A 20,096-nucleotide genomic window follows, 5' to 3' on the forward strand; every position below is an offset into this window, starting at 1 on the left:
CTTCCCTATTCTTGAGCTCCTTCCCTCTCACCAAATTCATGAAAACTTTCAACAAATGAATTGAAAATAAACGAAATACACATAATAAAACAAAATCTTTAAAAACTACCATATTTAATACTTCCAGTTTTGATGAATTTAAGACCACAGTTGACATCATATCCCACAATGAATTCTAGAAGCCTTAAAGAATTAACTATAGGATTCCTGGGTGGCTCAGCGGTTTAGCACCTGCCTTTGGCCCAGGGCTTGATCCTGGAGACCCGGGATCGAGTCCCACATCGGGCTCCCTGCATGGAGCCTGCTTCTCCCTCTGCCTGTGTCTCTGCCTCTCTCTCTTTCTCTCATGTCTCTCATGAATAAATAAATAAAATCTTTTTTTTTTAAAAAGAATTAACTATAAACATGCACACATAGTAGAAGAAAACAGAATATTTATTAAAGCTCTGAAGATGAAAAAAAAATAAAGCTCTGAAGATGAAAGAACTTCCAGATCTTAGAAAAATATTCAACATCATAAAAGAAAGATGAACAGGTTTTACTTTGGTAAAAAATAGGATTTATTTACTGCAAATCTGAAGGATTGATGTACATATTACATCATGTAATAGATGTATATATACATTATATACAATATATACATATACATGATGTATATATGACATCAATAAAGAGCTCATGCAAAACAATTTAAAAATACCCAAGGAGCAAGAGGGCAAAAGGCATGAAGAAATAATCCACAAGGGATCCCTGGGTGGCGCAGGGGTTTGGCGCCTGCCTTTGGCCCAGGGCGCGATCCTGGAGACCCGGGATCGAATCCCACATCAGGCTCCCGGTGCATGGAGCCTGCTTCTCCCTCCGCCTGTGTCTCTGCCTCTCTCTCTCTCTCTCTGTGACTATCATAAATAAATAAAAATTAAAAAAAAAGAAATAATCCACAAAAGAGGAAGTGCAACTGGTGATTAACATATGGAAGATTGTCCAATATTGTTATTAATTCAAATTAAAGCAACAAGGGTCTGTTTTCCACCCATTTATTATTTTGCGCCATAGTTCCTATCAGTAAATTGCCTTCCAAAATAACTACAGCCTCATGGTGCTTCCAGGGGTGTCCAATAGCACCAGTTTTATTACTCCTTGGCCATCATTTGGCATTTTCTTCTTCTCCTCCTCCTCCTCCTCCTTCTTTTTATCTTCTTCTTTTTTAAAAACTCATTTCCCTTTGTTTCCCAGAATTTGTATCAGGCTAATGATCGCAAATATAGGGAGAAAAGGTTCAGCACAGCAGTTTTTAATATAGTACAACAGTCCAGCTACAGTCCAGCCACAGGAATGGTCAAATACAGTATATTTACTTGATGGATCTGAATGTAACCATTGAAAACAAGAAAAGAAAGGAAGTACAAAATCCTTTCCCTGTTCTCCACATTTTATTTACTATCATTACATTACTTTTTGTCTGAAGATCTGTCAAATGGGTGCTACTTCTCCTCTCTGGGTGAAATTATGCATTCTTTTAGTTGTAGTGAAAATGACATCTACGCAAGCCATGTAGAAGCACAGGCTGGTTGAGGGGTTGATGGGCTGCCTCGGCCTTGGCCCAGAACCATCAGCTGTGGGTGATGGCCTTGAGGATGGGGGTTTTGAGCCTGTGTGAGCATCACAGGCTGGTCTCCCACTCCTATTGCTTAACTCAGGGAAAAAAAAAATCAGGGATTCTGAATACCCAGTCAGAATATTCCTTCATCATATTTGGGGCACTGGTTGATGGAAGATTTTTGGTAATATGCAAACATGATTTCTAAACAAAAGGAGAATTTTAGTAAGATATTTTAAAATGTATGTTCTTGGTTTTCATTGTAGAAGTGCTCTTCTCCCTTCTTAAGACACAGACCTCTGGATCTAACCTGCTAAAAAGACCAACTTGCAAACATTATAGGTGGAGTGTAAGTGCACATAGTAGGTGGAATTGGGGGGGGGGATTCTTGGGCTCCAGGGAGAAGATTTTCCTGAGTTTACTATAATATTTTAATATTCTAAAGTATACACACATGCACACACACATGCATGATTGCACGAAGGACTCAGGTCAATGAAAGGCCCTAGGAACACTGACATCATGACAGTGGCTTCCCAGTTATGTGCATGGTGTAGGGGGTGGAAAGGAAAGAGCAAGACTCTGCAGTTATGCTGAATCTGAATTCTTCTACTTATGCACTCTCTGCTCCTGTGTATAAATGCAATGTATAAGAATTAAGTAAGATGATGTACGTTAAGTCAGTAGCACACCATCTGGCATGTGGGGAGGAGCCGGAAAATAGTAGCCCTTTCTGTAGTTATTCTAAATAGGGTCCTATGTGTAACTGTATTGGCATGTGAATGTAGGGACCTGAGCTGTCCAGAGCTACTCTAGGAAGTCTGATTCCCCCTGCCCTTCCCAATCTGCTACATGGATTTCCTCAAGAGAGACCCTGCAGAGAAAGGGATGAAAGGGAGACTCACATGGCCTTTGGTCCCTTGCTCAGCTCAGGGACTAACCTCTCTCCTCGGGAGAGAGGGGGCATTCACCCCCACTTCTGTGCAGGACTCGGCAGCTCCAGAAAGAAGATGGATGAGGAATTAGAGCTGGGAAGATGGCACCGTTGGCTGTAGAGTTCTCAGGGTGAAATCCTATCGGAGACTGTGATCTCCAGGGCATGGAAGATATCCGTCCAGTGGGTGTGAACTAGTTGGGGAGCCTGGGAGATGCTCCCTGGAAACCCCAAGAAATGCTTGGGGGTACTGTGTGGGGCTGCTGCCCCTCATAAAGGGAGGGCGCTGAAGCAATAAAGTTTGTTTTCTTAAGATTTTATTTATTTATTGATGAGATACAAGGAGAGAGAGGCAGAGACACAGGCAGAGGGAGAAGCGGGCTCCATGCAGGAAGCCTGATGCGGGATTCGATCCAGGATCAGGCCCTGGGCTGAAGGCGGTGCTAAACCGCTGAGCCACCCGGGGCAGCCCAATAAAGTTGGTTTTCATTGCTAAAGGAAACTCTTTCATACTCAAAGGCTGAAGAAGCCTGAGGACATTAGTGTCTGGTTAAGAAAACTAGAGTTCCCCTTTACCGTGGGAAGATGGGAAATTGCAGGTAAGAACTCGGAAGAGAAGAAGGGTGAGTGGGGCCTTACATTGCCAGCAAAACTTGGTAGCTACTGACAGCTCCCAGTCTCCTAAAAAAGTATAGATTCATCTATGGATATATCAGCAATAGTTCAAAGGCTTTTGGGCTTTACCTTAACTTTGACAATAGGCTTCCAGCTTTTGTTTAAATACTATTTTATTATGAAAATTTATCATATAAAACATATAGAACAGCCTTCTAGATTTTAATCAACATTGTTGAAATTATAGGGCTCAAAGACAACATGGATGAACCTGAAGGATATTAATAAGCCAGACAGACAGAGAAAAACAAATATTGCATGGTATCATATATATGTGGGGTTTAAAAAACCTAAAAGTTCAAGCTCATAGAAGTAGAGAGTAAGTAGAATGGTATTTGCCAAGGACTGGAGGTAGGAGGAATGGGGAGATATTGGTCAAAAGGTATAAACTTTCGGGGAGCCCCAGTGGCCCAGCGGTTTAGTGCCGCCTTCCGCCCAGGGTGTGATCCTGGAGTCCTGGGATCGAGTCCCACGTCGGGCTCCCTGCATGGAGCCTGCTTCTCCCTCTGCCTGTCTCTCTCTCTCTCTCTCTCTGTCATGAATAAATAAAATATTTTTTTAAAAAGTATAAACTTTCAATTATAATATGAATAAATTCTAAGGATCTGATGTACAGTGTGGTGATTATACAATAATACAGAATCCTATACTTAAATTTTGTAACAATGTTTTTTTAAAAAAGATTTTATTTATTTATTATTGAGACACACACACACACACACACACACACACACACACAGAGGCAGAGACACAGGCAGAGGGAGAAGCAGGCTCCATGCAGGGAGCCCGACATGGGACTCGATCCTGGGTCTCCAGGACCTGGTTTAGGGTCAAGGGTGGCGCTAAACCATTGAGCCACCTGGGCTGCCTGTAAAAGTGGTTTTTAAGGGTTCTCATTACACATACAAAGTAACTATGTGAGGTGATAGATGAGTTCATTAACCTGATTGTGGGACATATTTCACAATGCATACCTGTATCAAAATCACCATGTTATACACTTTAAATATATACAACTTTGTCAATTATACCTCATTAAGCTGGAAAATAAACCCTAAACCACTTATTTTATTTTTTATTTTTTTCTTTTTTAGATTATATATTTATTTATTCATGAGAGACACAGAGAGAGAGGCAGAGACACAGGCAGAGGGAGAAGCAGGCTCCCTGTAAGGAGCCCAATGTGGGACTGGATTCCGGATCCGGGGATCACACTCTGAGCTGAAGGCAGATGCTCAACTGCTGAGCCCCCCAGATGTCCCTAAATCACTCATGTTAGAGATTGAGAAATAAAGGCTCAGAGAAACTGAGATTGATCCAAGATCATATAGCTAATGGTGGTATTTTTTTTACTTTTTGAAGAGCCAATCTTGCCATTTCATATTCTACATTTCTTAAACTGCTGTTGAAAAATTGATAACCTTATTTTACAAATCTCGTTTAAATTCAGTTTAGTGAGTTTTCCTGTAACACATTCTTCTGGATGTCATATGATAAGACTCCAGATTTCATCCTTCTCAAAACTCCAGGTGATTTCTAATTATAAAATAATGCATAGGGGGATCTCTGCGTGGCTCAGCAGTTTGGCGCCTGCCTTTGGCCCAGGGCCTGATCCTGGAGTCCCAGGATCGAGTCCCACATGGAGCTCCCTACAGGGAGCCTGCTTCTCCCTCTGCCTGTGTCTCTGCCTGTCTCTCTGTGTCTCTCATGAATAAATAAATAAAATATTGGAAAAAATAATGCATAAAGCTTGCTTCTTGAATACTTAAGAAAAAGAAAAGAGGCATCCATTTAGTTATCTCAAATGCTTTTATTTTGTTGGGAAAATGATAGTGTCTTATGTGCATGAAGTTTACAACTCTTTATGTTGACAGTGTAACCAATTTTCTATTTTATTTATATCAATGTTAATTTTGTTTCTTGAAGATTACTAACATTTACTGAGTACTTTTCTTCAACAGAGGATGAAAATATTTAAAAGGAAATTGAACAATAGATTTATTAAGTAAAATTAGTTACCTAAATATTCTACATGGGATGACAATGTTGTTAGAGCATGAATGTTCAGGCAAAGAGCAATACCTTTTTAAGTTATGTTAAGACGTATGCTTCCAGAAGAGCACTCCTTCCTGACTGGCAGAGCTTTGAGTCCATCTGAGGGCTCACTCAGGAGGGAGAAGTCCAGCACAGATGGCCAGATTTTCAAACTATTTCCTCAGTCCCTTTCAGATAACTCTTGACTCCTGGTTGCAGTTGCCCAAGCAAACTACCCATTGACTGGGTCTATATTTCTGAGGGAGAGAAAGATCTGTAATTTATGATCAAAGTCAATGGCTCTAAACTGAGGTTCCTTGTATTTTCTGGTCATCTTGGCACCCAGGTATGTAATGAGTTCACATCTCTCCATAAACTGTTCCAACTTCTTCTTATACTTCCTTCTTGTATATTCAGACCCTTTAGGATTGAAGGCTGTGGAAAATGTCACAAAACCCAATGTTTCCTGTTAGGTTAGTGAGTCATTAAACCGAAAAGAAAGAGAACTATGTGTGTGAGAGAGTTGCATAGCTGAGAAGATATCCAAATCCCAAGTAAGATTTAGGGATTATTCCATTTCATATCATAATTGCCTCTGTTCACCTTTCTCTATGGCATGGATTATTGAGGGCAAATTGGATTACTTGTAGCCCTTGCTTTAAAAACTGGAAACTCAAATTTGATATTTTCATTAAAATATTTGCTATCCACACAGACACACAGGCATCCATACCAATGCAAGCAGCCGATTCAGCTCAACAATCCTATATATTTATCACATATACTACAAACAATGTTGAAATAGTTCCGGGTAGCGTATCATTAAAGAAGACATACCTTTCAGGTGAAATGCTATATATAGTAGTGCAGATCTCTTTACACTTAAGAAGGGGAACTTGGGCTTTAAGCATCCCACTGCATTCATTGCTTTAATTAGCGAAGTTGCGACACCCTGCAAGGGGACAGTATAAATCACACGTATATTTGAGTTTGACTTTAGTGGCAAATAGATAAAGAGGCTATTCTTTGGGGTTGGGGATGGGACTTATAAGGTGGTTAGATGACTACTTAACCAACATGGAAAGGAACACAAAGCACTTTGGGTCAGGAAAACTGAAAATTACCAATTGCTGAATGTCAGGTGGCTGATACATGGGCCTCATGACACAATTCTTTCTGTTTTTACATATGATATTTTCCATAACAAAATGTTAAAGATAAAAAGAAAAAGCTTTGGCCCATTTAAATTTCCATTGCCAGAAGCTGCCAGACTGCCTCTGCTATCAGGACCCTTGACCACCCGGCAAGGGATTCCAGAAACCACAGTTGCAGCAAAGATTCTGGAGCCCTGAGTGGGCAAAGAAGATGTGAGCACCCCCTGATGAAACGTGGCCCTTTTATGAGAATACTCCTCTCTGGGTGAGCCTCATCTTGCCTTTTGATATTAAACCAGATTGAAGACTCACCATCTAAGCAAGTCAGGATAAACAAAATGGTTAAGAATTTGTGAGAAAGGTATGAGATTGTGCCCTAGGCATTAATTTTATGGAGTTTTTTAAAAGCGCTTTTAAAATAGTGGTTGATTACTGGTAAGTTTTATTATGTTTAAAAAGAGTTGTGTTTAGATAAATAAAATGTGACTTGAGTAGCATTTGGGGGCATTTGCCCCCAAATTTGGGGAAAATATGACTTGGGTGGCTCAGTCTTGGTGGTATCTCAACTCAACACCTCCAAGCAGTGAATAAACCTCTCCCAGACTGAATCTGCACCTTTCAAAATTAAAAAATAAACCTCTCCCAGACTGAATCTGCACCTTTCAAAATTAAAACGGTTTACAGACACTGAAATTCAAAACGGGAATCTAACCACAAGTCAAATGTAAACAATTTCTTGACCATCTGCTTTCTCTCCACTTTATTGCAGGTATTTGGAAATAAGCTACAGAGCAGGGGCTTTTCTCACTTCTTATTTTCACAGCCACCCGAAACCAAAATGGGGTAAGAGTGGATTTGTAGCTTAAGATCAGAAAACTCTGCCTTGAATTTCATTGTTCCAAAATAAAAATTATTGTTAAAAATACTAATACTACTAATACATGTGCACAGACAATCATGTAAGTGAACCTGTTCCAGATATCCAGGCAAAGGAAGACTCGTGAGGTGGATGGGCTCCTTTAACGGGGGCAGTTTGTATGGAAGCTTCTGATTCCAGTATTTCTCTGGCAACCTGAGAACACAAAGTTCGTTAGATGGGATGCTCACAAACACCCCCACTGAGTACACCGGAATGTGGCTGCGAAAGGGACAACTAAGAGATCAAGTTCACCAGCTCATTTTCTCCACTGGAGAGAATGTGACAAGTGAGAAGATGGAAGCTTCTAGAGATCTGAGACCTGCAACTTTGCCTGGTCCTGCATGCTGCTCACTGCACCTCACTTTTCTTCTTTTTCACAGCAATGCTGTGTCCTCCTGACTCCCAACTAACCCTGGACACAGATGTCAGGTTGTACAGACAGAAGCCACTCTAATGGCACTTCCTCAACTGCTCACCACAAGCAGAGCCGCACACACTTCCTCCTTCCGTGGGGGAGCTTACCTCCCGTGTCAGGGTTGTCTCCACCCTCTCCACTCGACTTTGGATCCCCCTCCCGCCTCGCTCTCTACAGTAATTTTTCTCCCTCTCCCCTTTGGCTTTCCTTCTTTTTTTGGATCCTTTCCATTCACCTTCATTTAAACATGCCCACAAAAAAAGATAAAAAATAAACATGCTCATACCTTCCTCATTGAAAAAAAGGACAAAGAAAAGCGACCTTCACTCCTTCAATCCTATATCACTTCTGGCAACTAGTGTCTTTTCTTTTGAAACTTCTTTAAACAGTGAGCTTCAGTAGAGATCGCAAACTACTGCACAAATTCCATCCGATCTGATCCACGTAGTATTTTTAGAAATTTAAATCAGTTGTGAACATTAAACACACACACACACACAGAATAGTTTGTTTTAAAAAGAAAAATCTGGTTTCCAACTGGTTGCGAAACATAGAAGCTTCTGGCAGTAGAGAAGTAGCCTCTGCTCTCTTTATGTGGGGCCTACCCCCCACCCTGGGGTCCGCAGCAGACCCCACCCTGTCCTGCGCTCTCACATCCAGCCTGCTTCCCCCTGGTGATTCACCCTCGCGGCTGCTGTGGGTAACCTCTGTGCGTGTCGTCTCTGGACTCAGCAAGGTCTTCCTCACCTGGCATCCACCGCGTGGCACGCGATAGTTGCCTTCCACTCACCACACTCTGCTGAGCCAATCTTGCCAGGATCACCAATGACCTGTTGTAACCGAAATCTGACACACTTCTCAGCTCTTCTCTGGCTTGAACTCTAAACTGCCTTTAAACTTGTTGCCCTCCCCTCCAGACTTTCTCTCTTGCCCTCCTCCCCAGAGCCTCCCCAACCTGGCTTTCCACCTCTCTGTGGCTTCTTCTTGGTTATTCTCCTTGCAAGCCCATGGCTTTTTCCACACTGGTCTTCACGGGTGACCTTGAACGTGCTATATTATTTTGGACAGGATCATTCTAATAGCCTCGGCACTGGTATTTCTGCCTCCAAACCATGATCAACACTCCAATGATGGTCTCTCTCCAAAGCAAATTTGCTTATAACACTCAAAACCTTAATGTATTCATACTGCCTTTTGGGTCAAGTTCAAATGATTTATGATGATTTTATCTGGCATTCACCCTCTGGCCCTGCTCACCATCTCCAGCCTCACGTCTTGACCCTTTTACTCTCTACATCACGTCTAGCAATGCTGGATTTCTTGCAGTTCTGTGATTCCCCTGGGCCAGGTTTGTTTGTCGGTCTCTCTGCTTGGAGCCTGTCCCCTTTTCCCTTCATCTACGCAATTCTCACTGCTCATTCAGGCCTTCTCCCAACAGACAATTCAGTCAGACTTTTGGGCGACACTTTACCGGAACTCCTGGCATTTCCTCACCCTAAGGGCCATCACAGTCTGCTATTGATAGGCTTGTGAAGTCTAAGTTACTCCAGAGCTCAGGATTTGGGACAGCACGAATCTTATCTACCATCGTACGTGTATGTATATATGTGTATATGCATGTACGTACGTATGCATGCATGAGTGTGTCTATACACACAAATATATACTTATGCGTGTACGCACGCACGCACACACACGCACCAGCATGGTGCGCTGAACATAGAAGATACTCGATATCTGTTCCTTAGTGAATGGTCTCACCTCAAAAATTTCTCGAGTTTTTCTCTACTCTCACAAATATATATACGATCACGATATTCTAAAGCGTAGTTAATGCTACCGGGTACCAGGGCCTCGTATCTGAAAGACAAAAACAACAACTATTGTATAATTGATGTGCAGTCCTGTGTACATAAAATGTCAAAAATGTGGAATTCTCTACCTATACAACTCAAGAAAGAAAGAAAATATTTTCCAGTGAAATAGTAGTGACCTTTTGACCAAAATGTTAAGACCGTGGTGGGAACTACGTACTCTGGGTAGAGATACCAGCCCAAACTCCCACGAGGGCGAGGACCTGCCTGTGTTTTCCATCCTGATAGGTCACTGGACAGTAGCCCTGGAGCTCCGCACACTTGGGGAATCGGCTCTTCAGCTCCGACAGTGTCAGCCTCTTGGGGATCATGTCAGCAGGTGGCAGTGCATGAGGTGCTAACGGAGGCACATACAATTCTGGGTTCTTCAAAAATTTCTGAAGGAAATGATTACAGCAATAAGACCGCTTCAAACAGGAGTGCGAAGCCAGTCGAAAAGCCCGGGGAGGCCTTCTGCTACCGTCCAGCTTCAGCCGCAAAACCATCCGGGAGCCGCTCTGGCTGCGGGGCTCCCCTCCGGCTGGCAGCCCCTGGCAGTGCTGCCTCTGATGACACCGAGGACCCCGCTCCTGCTCACTCTCACGGATTCACGCCCTCACGCCCTCACTCACTCATTCGCATGTAAGAGATTCCTTGAGCTTGCACTACGCCAGGCTCTGGCGAGGTCACCATCACCTGCCGGGCCTGTCTTCCTGTTCTAGGGTGTGAGGAAGGCCACAGGGGCTGTTTGGTAGGTGAGGACACTCTGTACGAGGGAGGGGGCAGGCCAGACACGCGAGCTCTAGGGCCACTCCCAGTTTTAAAGCTCTGGGATGGGGATCCCTGGGTGGCACAGCGGTTTGGCGCCTGCCTTTGGCCCAGGGCGTGATCCTGGAGACCCGGGATCGAATCCCACGTCGGGCTCCGGTGCATGGAGCCTGCTTCTCCCTCTGCCTGTGTCTCTGCCTCTCTCTCTCTCTCTGTGACTATCATAAATAAAAACAAAATAAAATTAAAAAAAAAATAAAGCTCTGGGATGGCCATTTGCACGGGCAGGAAGGAAGAGCCATCTCCTCCATACCGTGGTACAGAAGCTTCTAACTCTAGAGGAAAGCAAAATGCTCAGAGGCACCTGATTAGTTTTCAACGACCAGCCCAGCCTTTATCTTAACAAGTTAGAGACCTGATTTTACAACGGATTTGTATCCTGTTGCTTTAAACAGAAAGAGAGTACGCAGGCCTAGGGGGACGCCTAGTGCTGAAAACATGTCAGAGGAAAGGAGACACCTGGGGGAGGGCTTGCTTCACTTCTCCGGACTAGGCCTTCCCTTCCTACTGTGGGAGCTTAATCCCCGGGGCGCCCAGCTGCGGGCTGGGTCCTGGGTCCTGGCGCTCAGCATCCCCTCCGTTGGTGGGAGTCGCCGTTGGGTTTCCCTGTAGGCCAAAATGTATCTTGGGGTGCAGCATCAGGACTGACCTCCGAGGTGCCTCGTTGGCCTGCATGTCCTAGGTTCTGGTAACGGGGTTCCTGGTCTCCAGTCCCTGGCTGTTCCCAGCTGCACCCACCCTTTCCTTATCTGCTGAGTCCTGACACCTGGCGTCTTCTTTCCCTAGTAAATACGTGGCGCTGGGAACAACTTACATTCAGATTTTCCTGAGAACTCATTTTATAATAGTGCCCTCTGAACTCTGCTGCCCATTCCAGGGACCCGGCCATCGAGCAGTCAACCAGTTCACGTGACTCTGCCAAACTGACAGGGCAAAACTGCTCGAATTCACCCAGGCGGGCCATCAGATCTTGGGGTGTGATGCACAACTTGTCGATGCAGGCAGCTTTTCCTGATAGGAACAGGGGAACTATTATATATACAGTATTAAATTTATATATTTTAATATAGAAATATATATTATGCATTTTAATATATATTTTATATAAATATATATTTTAATAGAAAACACGGTGATTTTAGAAATTAAAATGACTGCAATCACACGCACATTATATGACACATATACTTTGTAAAATTCCAAGCCACAGAGTAAAAAGTAAAGGTTTCTCTTCACACCTCATCCTCTCGATTCAACATTCCTCCTGAGAGTAATCACTGTTGATTTGTATCTTTTTCAGACTCTTTTCTCTTTTTTTTCCTTGCATTATACACATTTACTTTTTGCATTTAGCACGCTTATGCCACTATACTGTAAACATTACTCTGCAACTTGCTTTGATCAGTTACTTATGGTCTTTGACATCTTTCCATATCGGTTTATGTGATTTACCTAATTCTTTTTAACTAATGTAGTGCATTCCGTTGTATAAATTATGTATTGTTTGCTTAGCCCTTTACCTGTTGATGAATGTTTTGGTTGCTTTTAATTCTTATCTATCATAAAAAAATAAATAATAAATAAATAAATACTTATAAATGATGTGTATATATGTTATAAACCATATATATGTGTGTGTGTATATATATGTATATGCATGTATGCATACCCACTTAGACATACACATGCAAATTTGCTACATATTTTAAATTTTTCTATGAGGTAGATTTCAAAAAGTAAATAGTTTGTTGACATGATGATCCTGTGCCCAGATGGCACACAAGAGAAGGGAAGAAATGTTTTTCCAAAAGTGACTAGGTTTACCCCCAAGAGTCCATTTTAAAAAGGAAGAGCCCAAGGTCCTTCAGTGAACAGGTTTAAGAGTTTTCTCCCCAATACTGTGCTGGAATGGGGCTTCCAAAGAAATAAGAGATGTTATAGAAAATGAATTTTTTTTTTTACATATCTTAGTTAGAACGAGTAAAACTTGACCCTTAATATGTTTTTTTTAATGGTCCCTTTCACTAGTGAGTTTTGCCTTTTATAAATTATTATTATGCCTAGGAAAGTTTTAAATTAACTATAAAATTATAAATCATGGTTTGTTATGTGACAATTAAGCATATAAAATTGATCCTTAGGATTGGAGTGATGGTCTACAAGCCAAAGGATGCAGACGACTGGTGGCAACACTGGAAGCTAAGAGAAAGACATGGAACAAATTCTCCCCTGGAGCCTTCTGAGAGACTATAGCCTTCATTATACCTTATAATACCTTGATTTTTAGCTTCTAGCCTCCAGAACTGTGAGGGAATACATTTCTGTTGTTTAAGCCACTCAGTTTGTGGTACTTTGTCACAGCATGCTTAGGAAACTAAAACAATTATGAAAGACCATGACTTCTGTACTGTTGGCACTCTTTTTTGCCCGCTCAACCCATTCACTTGATAAAACAAAGGTGCCATGTTGGAAAGGTCTATATGGGAAGGAACTGAAGGTGGTCTGTGGCCAACAGCCAGCAAGAAACTGAGGTCCTCAATCCAACAACCCTCGAGGAATGAAATCTTGTCAAAGATAATACATGAATGAGTGTGTAGTAGATTTTTTCCCAGTTGGGCCTTTAGAAGAGACAATAATCCTAGACAATACCCTGATTAGGATTGTGAGAGTTCTTGAAGCAGAGAATCCAGTGACTGGACTCCTGACCCACAGAAATATGTGTGTGTGTGTGTGTGTGTGTGTGATTTTAAGCTGTTAAGTTTTGAAATAATTTGTTATGCAGCATAAACTAATATCCTATTCCATCTGTTGTATATGACACAGATGAAAAAGTTGAGAAGCCCTAATATTCCTTTCCTACAAAGAATATTACACTACTGTAATACTACAGTGGCATAATTTTATTCTAAAGCATTATAATGTACAGTACTATGGTATAATAATATATTATTAAAGTATATAGTATTATGTAGTGCTATAACATTATACTATATGGTACTACAGTATTACAATCCTAGGTGCTCTTTAGCTTAGATGTGCTGAACCTCACCAATCCTGACAGTTTAGTAACAGGGTAATTTAGAATCACATGGCTTCAAATCCTAAAAGATACTCAAATATCTCTTCTTCTGTAATCTTGATTACATCTGGCAATGGCTATATATCTTAATCTGGGATTTGGCAGAATGAGAAGGAATCTCTTTAATCTTCCAGCTCTGACCTTACTCCACCTCATTAGTCAGGGTAAACTTTGGTGCCCCGATAGGAGAGGATCATTTGAGTAGCATACAAAGGAAGTGTGGACTCGAAAATAGAAGTCAAAACTAAATTTAAACAATCAGGTACGGGTTAGATTATTAGGTGGAAATTGAAGCAGAAGATCAATAAGATAGACTCCAATTAGATTAAACTATTCAAGGCAGAGGCAAGTATATACGGAATAATGAAGTGGATACCATGGCGCCTCATCCAGATCCTGATGCAGCCATCCCCCAGATGCTAGGAGCATCAGTGCTGATGGGTCACGGGTGCACTGGGAATTGCCCATCTGTCACAGGTTAATCCCCCCTCCCAGAGTAACCTGTGGTCAATGACAGGCCAATAGAGGGATATAGAGCCTGGCTCCTCCCCTCAATTTGGAGCCTCTGAGGGTGCATCCTCACTCGGGGGCTTCCCTATTGGATCTAATGCAAATCCAATATGCAGTTTCTCCTTCTGTCCAATTCTTGTCCTCACTTCCCACAGGTGTATTGCCTGATTAACATACAGGATGCCCAGTGAGTTTAAATTTCAGATGAACAACGAATAATTTTTAGTATAAATATGTCCCGTGCAATATTCGGGACAACTTACACTAAAAATTTATTTATTTATCTGAAATTCAAATTTAACTATTTATCTGAAATTCAAATTTAACTGGGCATCTTGTATTTTTTGTTTGCTAAACCTGGCAACTCAAATCCTGAGAATACTTTCTGATAAAGCTTCTGCATACTACTTTTAATCTTGTTTAATCTTGAATCTGTTTCCAGGGAACTCAATCTAAGGCAGGGAGGGTGAAATGGGTTAACAGAAAGATAAATGAGACTCAAGTTTTGCTTTCAAAGTCTGCCGTGGAGTGTTTTACTAGTGTGATGCTATCCAAAACATCGTGAGTAGGTTTCTAAAAACTCAATTCTTTCTTCCCTTATGCTCATCATGCCTTGTAATCCTCAGATGAAAACAAATTCCCAGTCTTCAAAGAGGAACCAGAGATACTGGTTATGCCCAAATAATTAATGATGTAGAATCCTCACTGCATTCTTTCTCGTACAATATTCTTTTAGTCACATTGCTCTCATACCTCATTATATCTTCTCTGTAGTCCCATAGTTAAACCAAGTCACTAAACAGATGACTATGAGACCGTTACAGAAAAATTCTTTAGAGTCATCACTGTTTTTAGAGAATTCAGATATAGATAACTTTTTTTCTGTTCTATGTATTTTTAGAGAAAAGTCAAGAAATTTATAGGAATATATAATCAAACATTTTCTTTCATGGATTCTGAATATATATTAAAAGATGTTTATGCTTGTTTAATTTTTTACTTTATTCTATTTAAAAAATTTAGTGTTTTCTTACCTGCTTTTATCCTTTCCAGGTATATCTGCATATATTTATTAACCATTTGAAGTTTCTTAGTGACTTCATTCCACACCCACCATTTGTTGTGAAATCCATCAATCACATACCAGTTATGATGCTGTTCTTGATAATATTGCCTAATCTCAACAATATTTTTGCGGTGTTTTGAGTTTTTGACAGCTATAATCCGTGTGCTATTGTGCAGTGGATAAGGCAAACTAATAGAGAAACAGAATGAATGGAAAAAGCTGTTAAAAATACACTTTTTTTTTTTCCTGGATGACTTAAGTTCAATCGTTGATTTCATCACATACATTACCTTTGTTCCTTTTTTTTTTCCAGGAACAATCTTTTGAATATCTCCTTGGAAGGAACATCCAACTCAAAGATGACCATGGGGATGACTGACCTAGCTTCCAAGACACTCATCTGATATTTAGTTACAGGGTAGCCATCGATGATAACACTAACAAGGAGAAACATGAAAATAATTCCAAATTTCTTTTCTCTCATATCTTCCTTCCTGTCTTCTAGAATCAGTTTATCTCTTTAGGAATAGCCTCTTGCTCTTTATTTTATAACTTGACTTATCTTCTTTGCACTTTGCCTTCTTTATCTCTATATTTTTAAGCTGCGTCAGCCCAAGAGCCAGATGTAGGGCAGCAAACAGACAGACACAGCTCTGAATTCATACACTTAGCCTCACAGAGCTAGGCTTTGGCAGAACTCAAGAGGTAACAAATAATACCTTGAATGTTGTGTTATTCAATTGGTGCTATTATTCTAAGCATGAAACAGTGAAAAGAATACAGGTTTCAGAGGCAAACAGACTTAGATTTGAGACCTAGTTTGACCTTTCTGAGCCTGAGTTCTCAGTAAAATGGGGAAATGATATTCAACCCTAAGAGTTGTCCCAAAGACTTATAGATCTAGTATGTAAAGCAACTAGAATAGGCTCTGGCACAATGAATAGTATCTTACTAAGAGCAAATATGGGAAAACAATTGTGCTCTAAGCTTAGTTTTTCTTTTTTAAATATTTATTTATACATTTATTTGAGAGAGAGCAGGAGGGGAGGGGCAGAAGGAGAAGGAGAAGCAGACTCCCCAGCTGAGCAGGGAGCCCCATTTGGGGCTTGATGCCAGGACTCTGGGACTATGACCTGAGCTGAGGGCAGATGCTTAACTGACCGAGCTAGCCAGGTGCCCCTCTAAGCTTGCTTTTATAGTAAAGTTTTGTGGGAAGGCTGGGGGTGGTGGGAGGAGAGATGGGGAGTTGGTGAGAGGACTTGTAATTATCTGGGAGAGAATCATTCCATCAGGACTCATTATGCTTCTGAACAGAAATGACAGAGAATTTACATTAGTCCGACAATCTGAGATAACGAGAATATCACTATCAAATTGAGAGGAAGAATAAAGGGTGTCCACAAATTCTAAGAGGAGTGGCCCCCAAAGTCAGGAAACTCCCTCTGACATGGGAGCAAGCAGGGCTTGCTGGCTGATGGTCATCAGGAAAGGCTGATTTAGAGGAAGTCACAAGATCCCCTTACTCAGTGCTCTCCAGCCAAGTCTCTAGCACTAGTTCTATGTTCCATGGCAGAGAGGATTTTAAGTTAATGAAGCCAGACAAACCTAATAGAGAACGTTATGACACTGCCATTGTTGTGTTTTGGGGTTTTCAAAATAGAGAGTAGCTTAATTTCTTTGCTTGTGAAGGGTTTCTTGGGTGGTCTTCAAGATTAGAAAAATTCAGAGTGGTTGGCTAGTTGCTGTCCCGGTATTAAGGTAAAATAAACCCTTTTTGACTCAAGGTTGTCTTCACTGAGATCTCTTGTGAGATCTCAAAGCTGAATGCCAGGAAGGAGGTAACTCAATCTGTGTAAGTCCCAGGGTCTTCTCTGGAGGAAAAAAATCTGACAGCGTAGAATCTGCTCCTCCATAATGGAAATCAGGAGGACTATCTGAAGACTTGACTGAGGACCAGTAGCGGGGAGGGGCAAAAAAGCCTCCTAAAGTAATACAACCTTGAGTAAATCAGTGTAATTCTAGGTCAGTGACATGGGCTCAAGAATAGGGCCTTAGGCTGCACTGGCTTTTACAACTGGGTGTGAACAGTGGCTGCGTTGGGGGAGTAATGGTTGAGCAAAAAACTGTAAACTGAAGAGATAGCTCAAGCCTGGGGCTCTCAGGTCCAAATATAACATTAAGGGAGGGGCACTGCTACCTGTGCAGAGAGCTGGGCCAGTGAGAAACCATCTCCCCCCTTCTAGGGGAAAGGGGAGGGTGACTCCTTCAACATTCCATGGGGCAGTTAGAGGGTCTATTAGGCTTTGGAAGTCACAGTGGCCTCCTTGGTTGGCAGTGTAAGTTCAGAGATTTTCAGACAACATAGAGATGCTGTAGGAAGTGAAGTGGCCAGCTTGAATTCTAGCATATAAGTGTTCAAGCCAAGCTTTAGCCTGACAGAAAATTAAAATATATAACCATGTAGGTGCCTAAGTTTTGAGAAGTAGATCACAGCCTTTACCAGAGCTTTAAACCTTGTTTAAGATGAGTATCTTAAATTCTGTTAGTAATTTCTTAAAAGATTTAACTCCTTCCCCATCCCCATCCCCACTTACCCTGCAGTATTACATATACTTTCCATCAGACAGATTTCTAAGGCTTGAATAGCCAGTTCATCAGGTGCTGTCATTCCTTTATGAAGATGCCAATTTAACATGAGTGCCAGCTCTGTTTCTGGTTGGTTGTTCAATATATAACGCAAAGCTTCTCCTATTGACAAATGCTTTAAGCCATATTCACTTGAAATTTTTTTGGCCACTGAAAAACATTAAAACTTTAAACTTACTCTATTTCACAAATTCACCAGTTAACCTTATTTTTAATTTCTGGTTCACTGACATCCACAGTGGCCTAATCTTCACATTCCCCAAAGAAATTATGAAAATTAAAATTGTTACATTTTATTGAATTAATTTTGTCAAAGGTCAATCATTATTAGTACTTCAAGTATGTGGCTGATAGGTCTGGTTAATGAACCAACTCTGTGGGTTTTTTCATAACCAAACTAACACTTAAGTGTTTTCTTCCTTCTGCACAAGGAAGCAAAAATCTTGAGAGCCTTACATGGCATCCTACATGTATTATTAATATTTGGTATTATATACAAAATAATAATCTAACGCTCTTGTGTCACTGGACTGTACTATTTCCCTGTCTATTCATTCATGGACTTCATGCTGCAATCAGAATAGCATACCCCTGAACAGTTAGGTCTCAGTTAATCGTATATGAAATATTTTTTAAAAATTATCATGGTGTACTTGACATTTTATTTTTTAATCTTTAAAAAATATTTTATTTATTTGAGAGAGAGAATATGTATAAGCAGCGGGAGGGTTGGGGGGAGGCAGAGGGAGAGAATCTCTCCAGCAGACTCCACGTTGAGTGTGGAGCCCAATTAGGGGCTCGGTCTCATGACCCTGAGATCATAACCTGAGCCAAAATCAGGAGTTGTACGCAAAACTGACTGAGCTACCCAGGTGCCTTATATCTGACATTTTAATAGTAATTTACAGCTCATGAGGCAATTTATCTTCTGTGACTTTGATATTTTCAACGATCCATCAGATGGGTAGAATGGATATTGAAATTCTAGTTTTATAAAGGAGAGGACTGATGCCCACTAAAATGGAATAATTTATCCAAAGTTACATAGATATTTCTATTGGTTGAAAGAGGACTCACCTTGACCTTTTACTTTTCTAAATGAGACCATAGGCAATGGCTTCCAGTAACTGTTAAATGTAGACATGCTCTGTGGTGGTCTATATACCCTGATACATCATGTCTGGAGACAGTGGAATGTAGAGGACACTGAGAGAGCCCATCTCATCTTATATGGAATGCAGATTAGCTGACCACAGTTAGGGCCACCCCAGTGGGAAGCCCCTGTGAGAGCCACAGAGCCCTTAATCTCAGCTTTGCCACAAATGATGGAATCAGACCTATTTTTTTAAGTTCTAATAATAATAAAGCTTTTATAATTTGATATCTTATTAAAATTCACTTCTTTTTAAACAAAGAAATAAGAAATCAAAACAATACAGTATTGATACAAAAACAGACGTATAGATCAATAGAACAGAGAGCTCAAAAATAAACTTGCATGTATATGGTCAATTAATTTATGACAAAGGAGGCAAGAATACACAATGGCGAAAAGCCAGTCTCTTCAATAAATGGTGTTGTGAAACCTGGACAGCTACATGCAAAAGAATAAAACTGTATTACTTACACTATACATAAAACTAAACTCAAAATGGATTAAAGACCTAAATGTAAGATCTGAAACCATAAAACTTCTAAAAGAAAATATAAGTAATCTCTTGGACTTTGGCCATAGAAATATTTTTCTGGACATATTTCCTTTGGCAAGGGAAACAAAAGCAAAGAATAAACTTTTCAGACTACATCAAACCAAAACGTTCGAAAAGTGAAGAAAACCATTAACAAAACACAAAGGCAACCTATTAAACCAGATATATCCATTAAGGGGTTAATTTCCAAAATATGTAGAGAACTCAACTAATAATACTAGAACTCACCTAATAATAAATATCAAAAACCTCCCAAATAATTCACTTAAAAAATGGGCAGAAGACCTGAATAGACATTTTTCCAAAGAAGACATACATACAGATAGTCAATAGACACATGAAAAGATGCATAACATCAATCGGAATTATCAGGGAAATGCAAATCAAAATCACAGTGAGATATCACTTCATACCAGTCAGAATGGCTAGTATCACAAGACAAGAAACAACAAATGTTGCAAGGAGAAAAGGGAACCCTAGTACCTTATTAGTGAGAATGTAAATCGGTACAGCCGCTGTGGAAAACAGTATGGAGGTTCCTTAAGAACTTAAAAATAGAAATACTATATAATTCAATAATTCCACTTCTGGGTATTTACCCAAAGAAAACAAAAACACCAATCTGAAAAGATACATGCACCCCTATGTTTACTGCAGCATTATTTACAATAGCCAAG

At 40.7% G+C, this 20,096-nt stretch overlaps 1 protein-coding gene across 1 annotated transcript in view; it reads right to left on the reverse strand.

Annotated features, from left to right (window-relative positions):
• Positions 1 to 4,996: 4,996 nt before the first annotated feature.
• AK9 (adenylate kinase 9) overlaps positions 4,997 to 20,096 on the reverse strand; it is a 114,919-nt gene continuing 99,819 nt past the window's right edge. The window contains exons 32-40 of the mRNA XM_026005795.2: positions 17,659 to 17,860; positions 15,355 to 15,501; positions 15,033 to 15,253; positions 11,224 to 11,420; positions 9,810 to 9,979; positions 9,490 to 9,588; positions 7,364 to 7,466; positions 6,078 to 6,192; positions 4,997 to 5,675 (exon numbers count right to left, since the gene is read on the reverse strand). Of these exons, the coding sequence (XP_025861580.2) occupies positions 5,473 to 5,675; positions 6,078 to 6,192; positions 7,364 to 7,466; positions 9,490 to 9,588; positions 9,810 to 9,979; positions 11,224 to 11,420; positions 15,033 to 15,253; positions 15,355 to 15,501; positions 17,659 to 17,860 (1,457 nt within the window). The 3' untranslated portion in view covers positions 4,997 to 5,472. The remainder of the gene's footprint in view (positions 5,676 to 6,077; positions 6,193 to 7,363; positions 7,467 to 9,489; positions 9,589 to 9,809; positions 9,980 to 11,223; positions 11,421 to 15,032; positions 15,254 to 15,354; positions 15,502 to 17,658; positions 17,861 to 20,096) is intronic.

Source organism: Vulpes vulpes, chromosome 1, assembly GCF_048418805.1.
Source record: "Vulpes vulpes isolate BD-2025 chromosome 1, VulVul3, whole genome shotgun sequence".
Taxonomy (NCBI): domain Eukaryota; kingdom Metazoa; phylum Chordata; class Mammalia; order Carnivora; family Canidae; genus Vulpes; species Vulpes vulpes.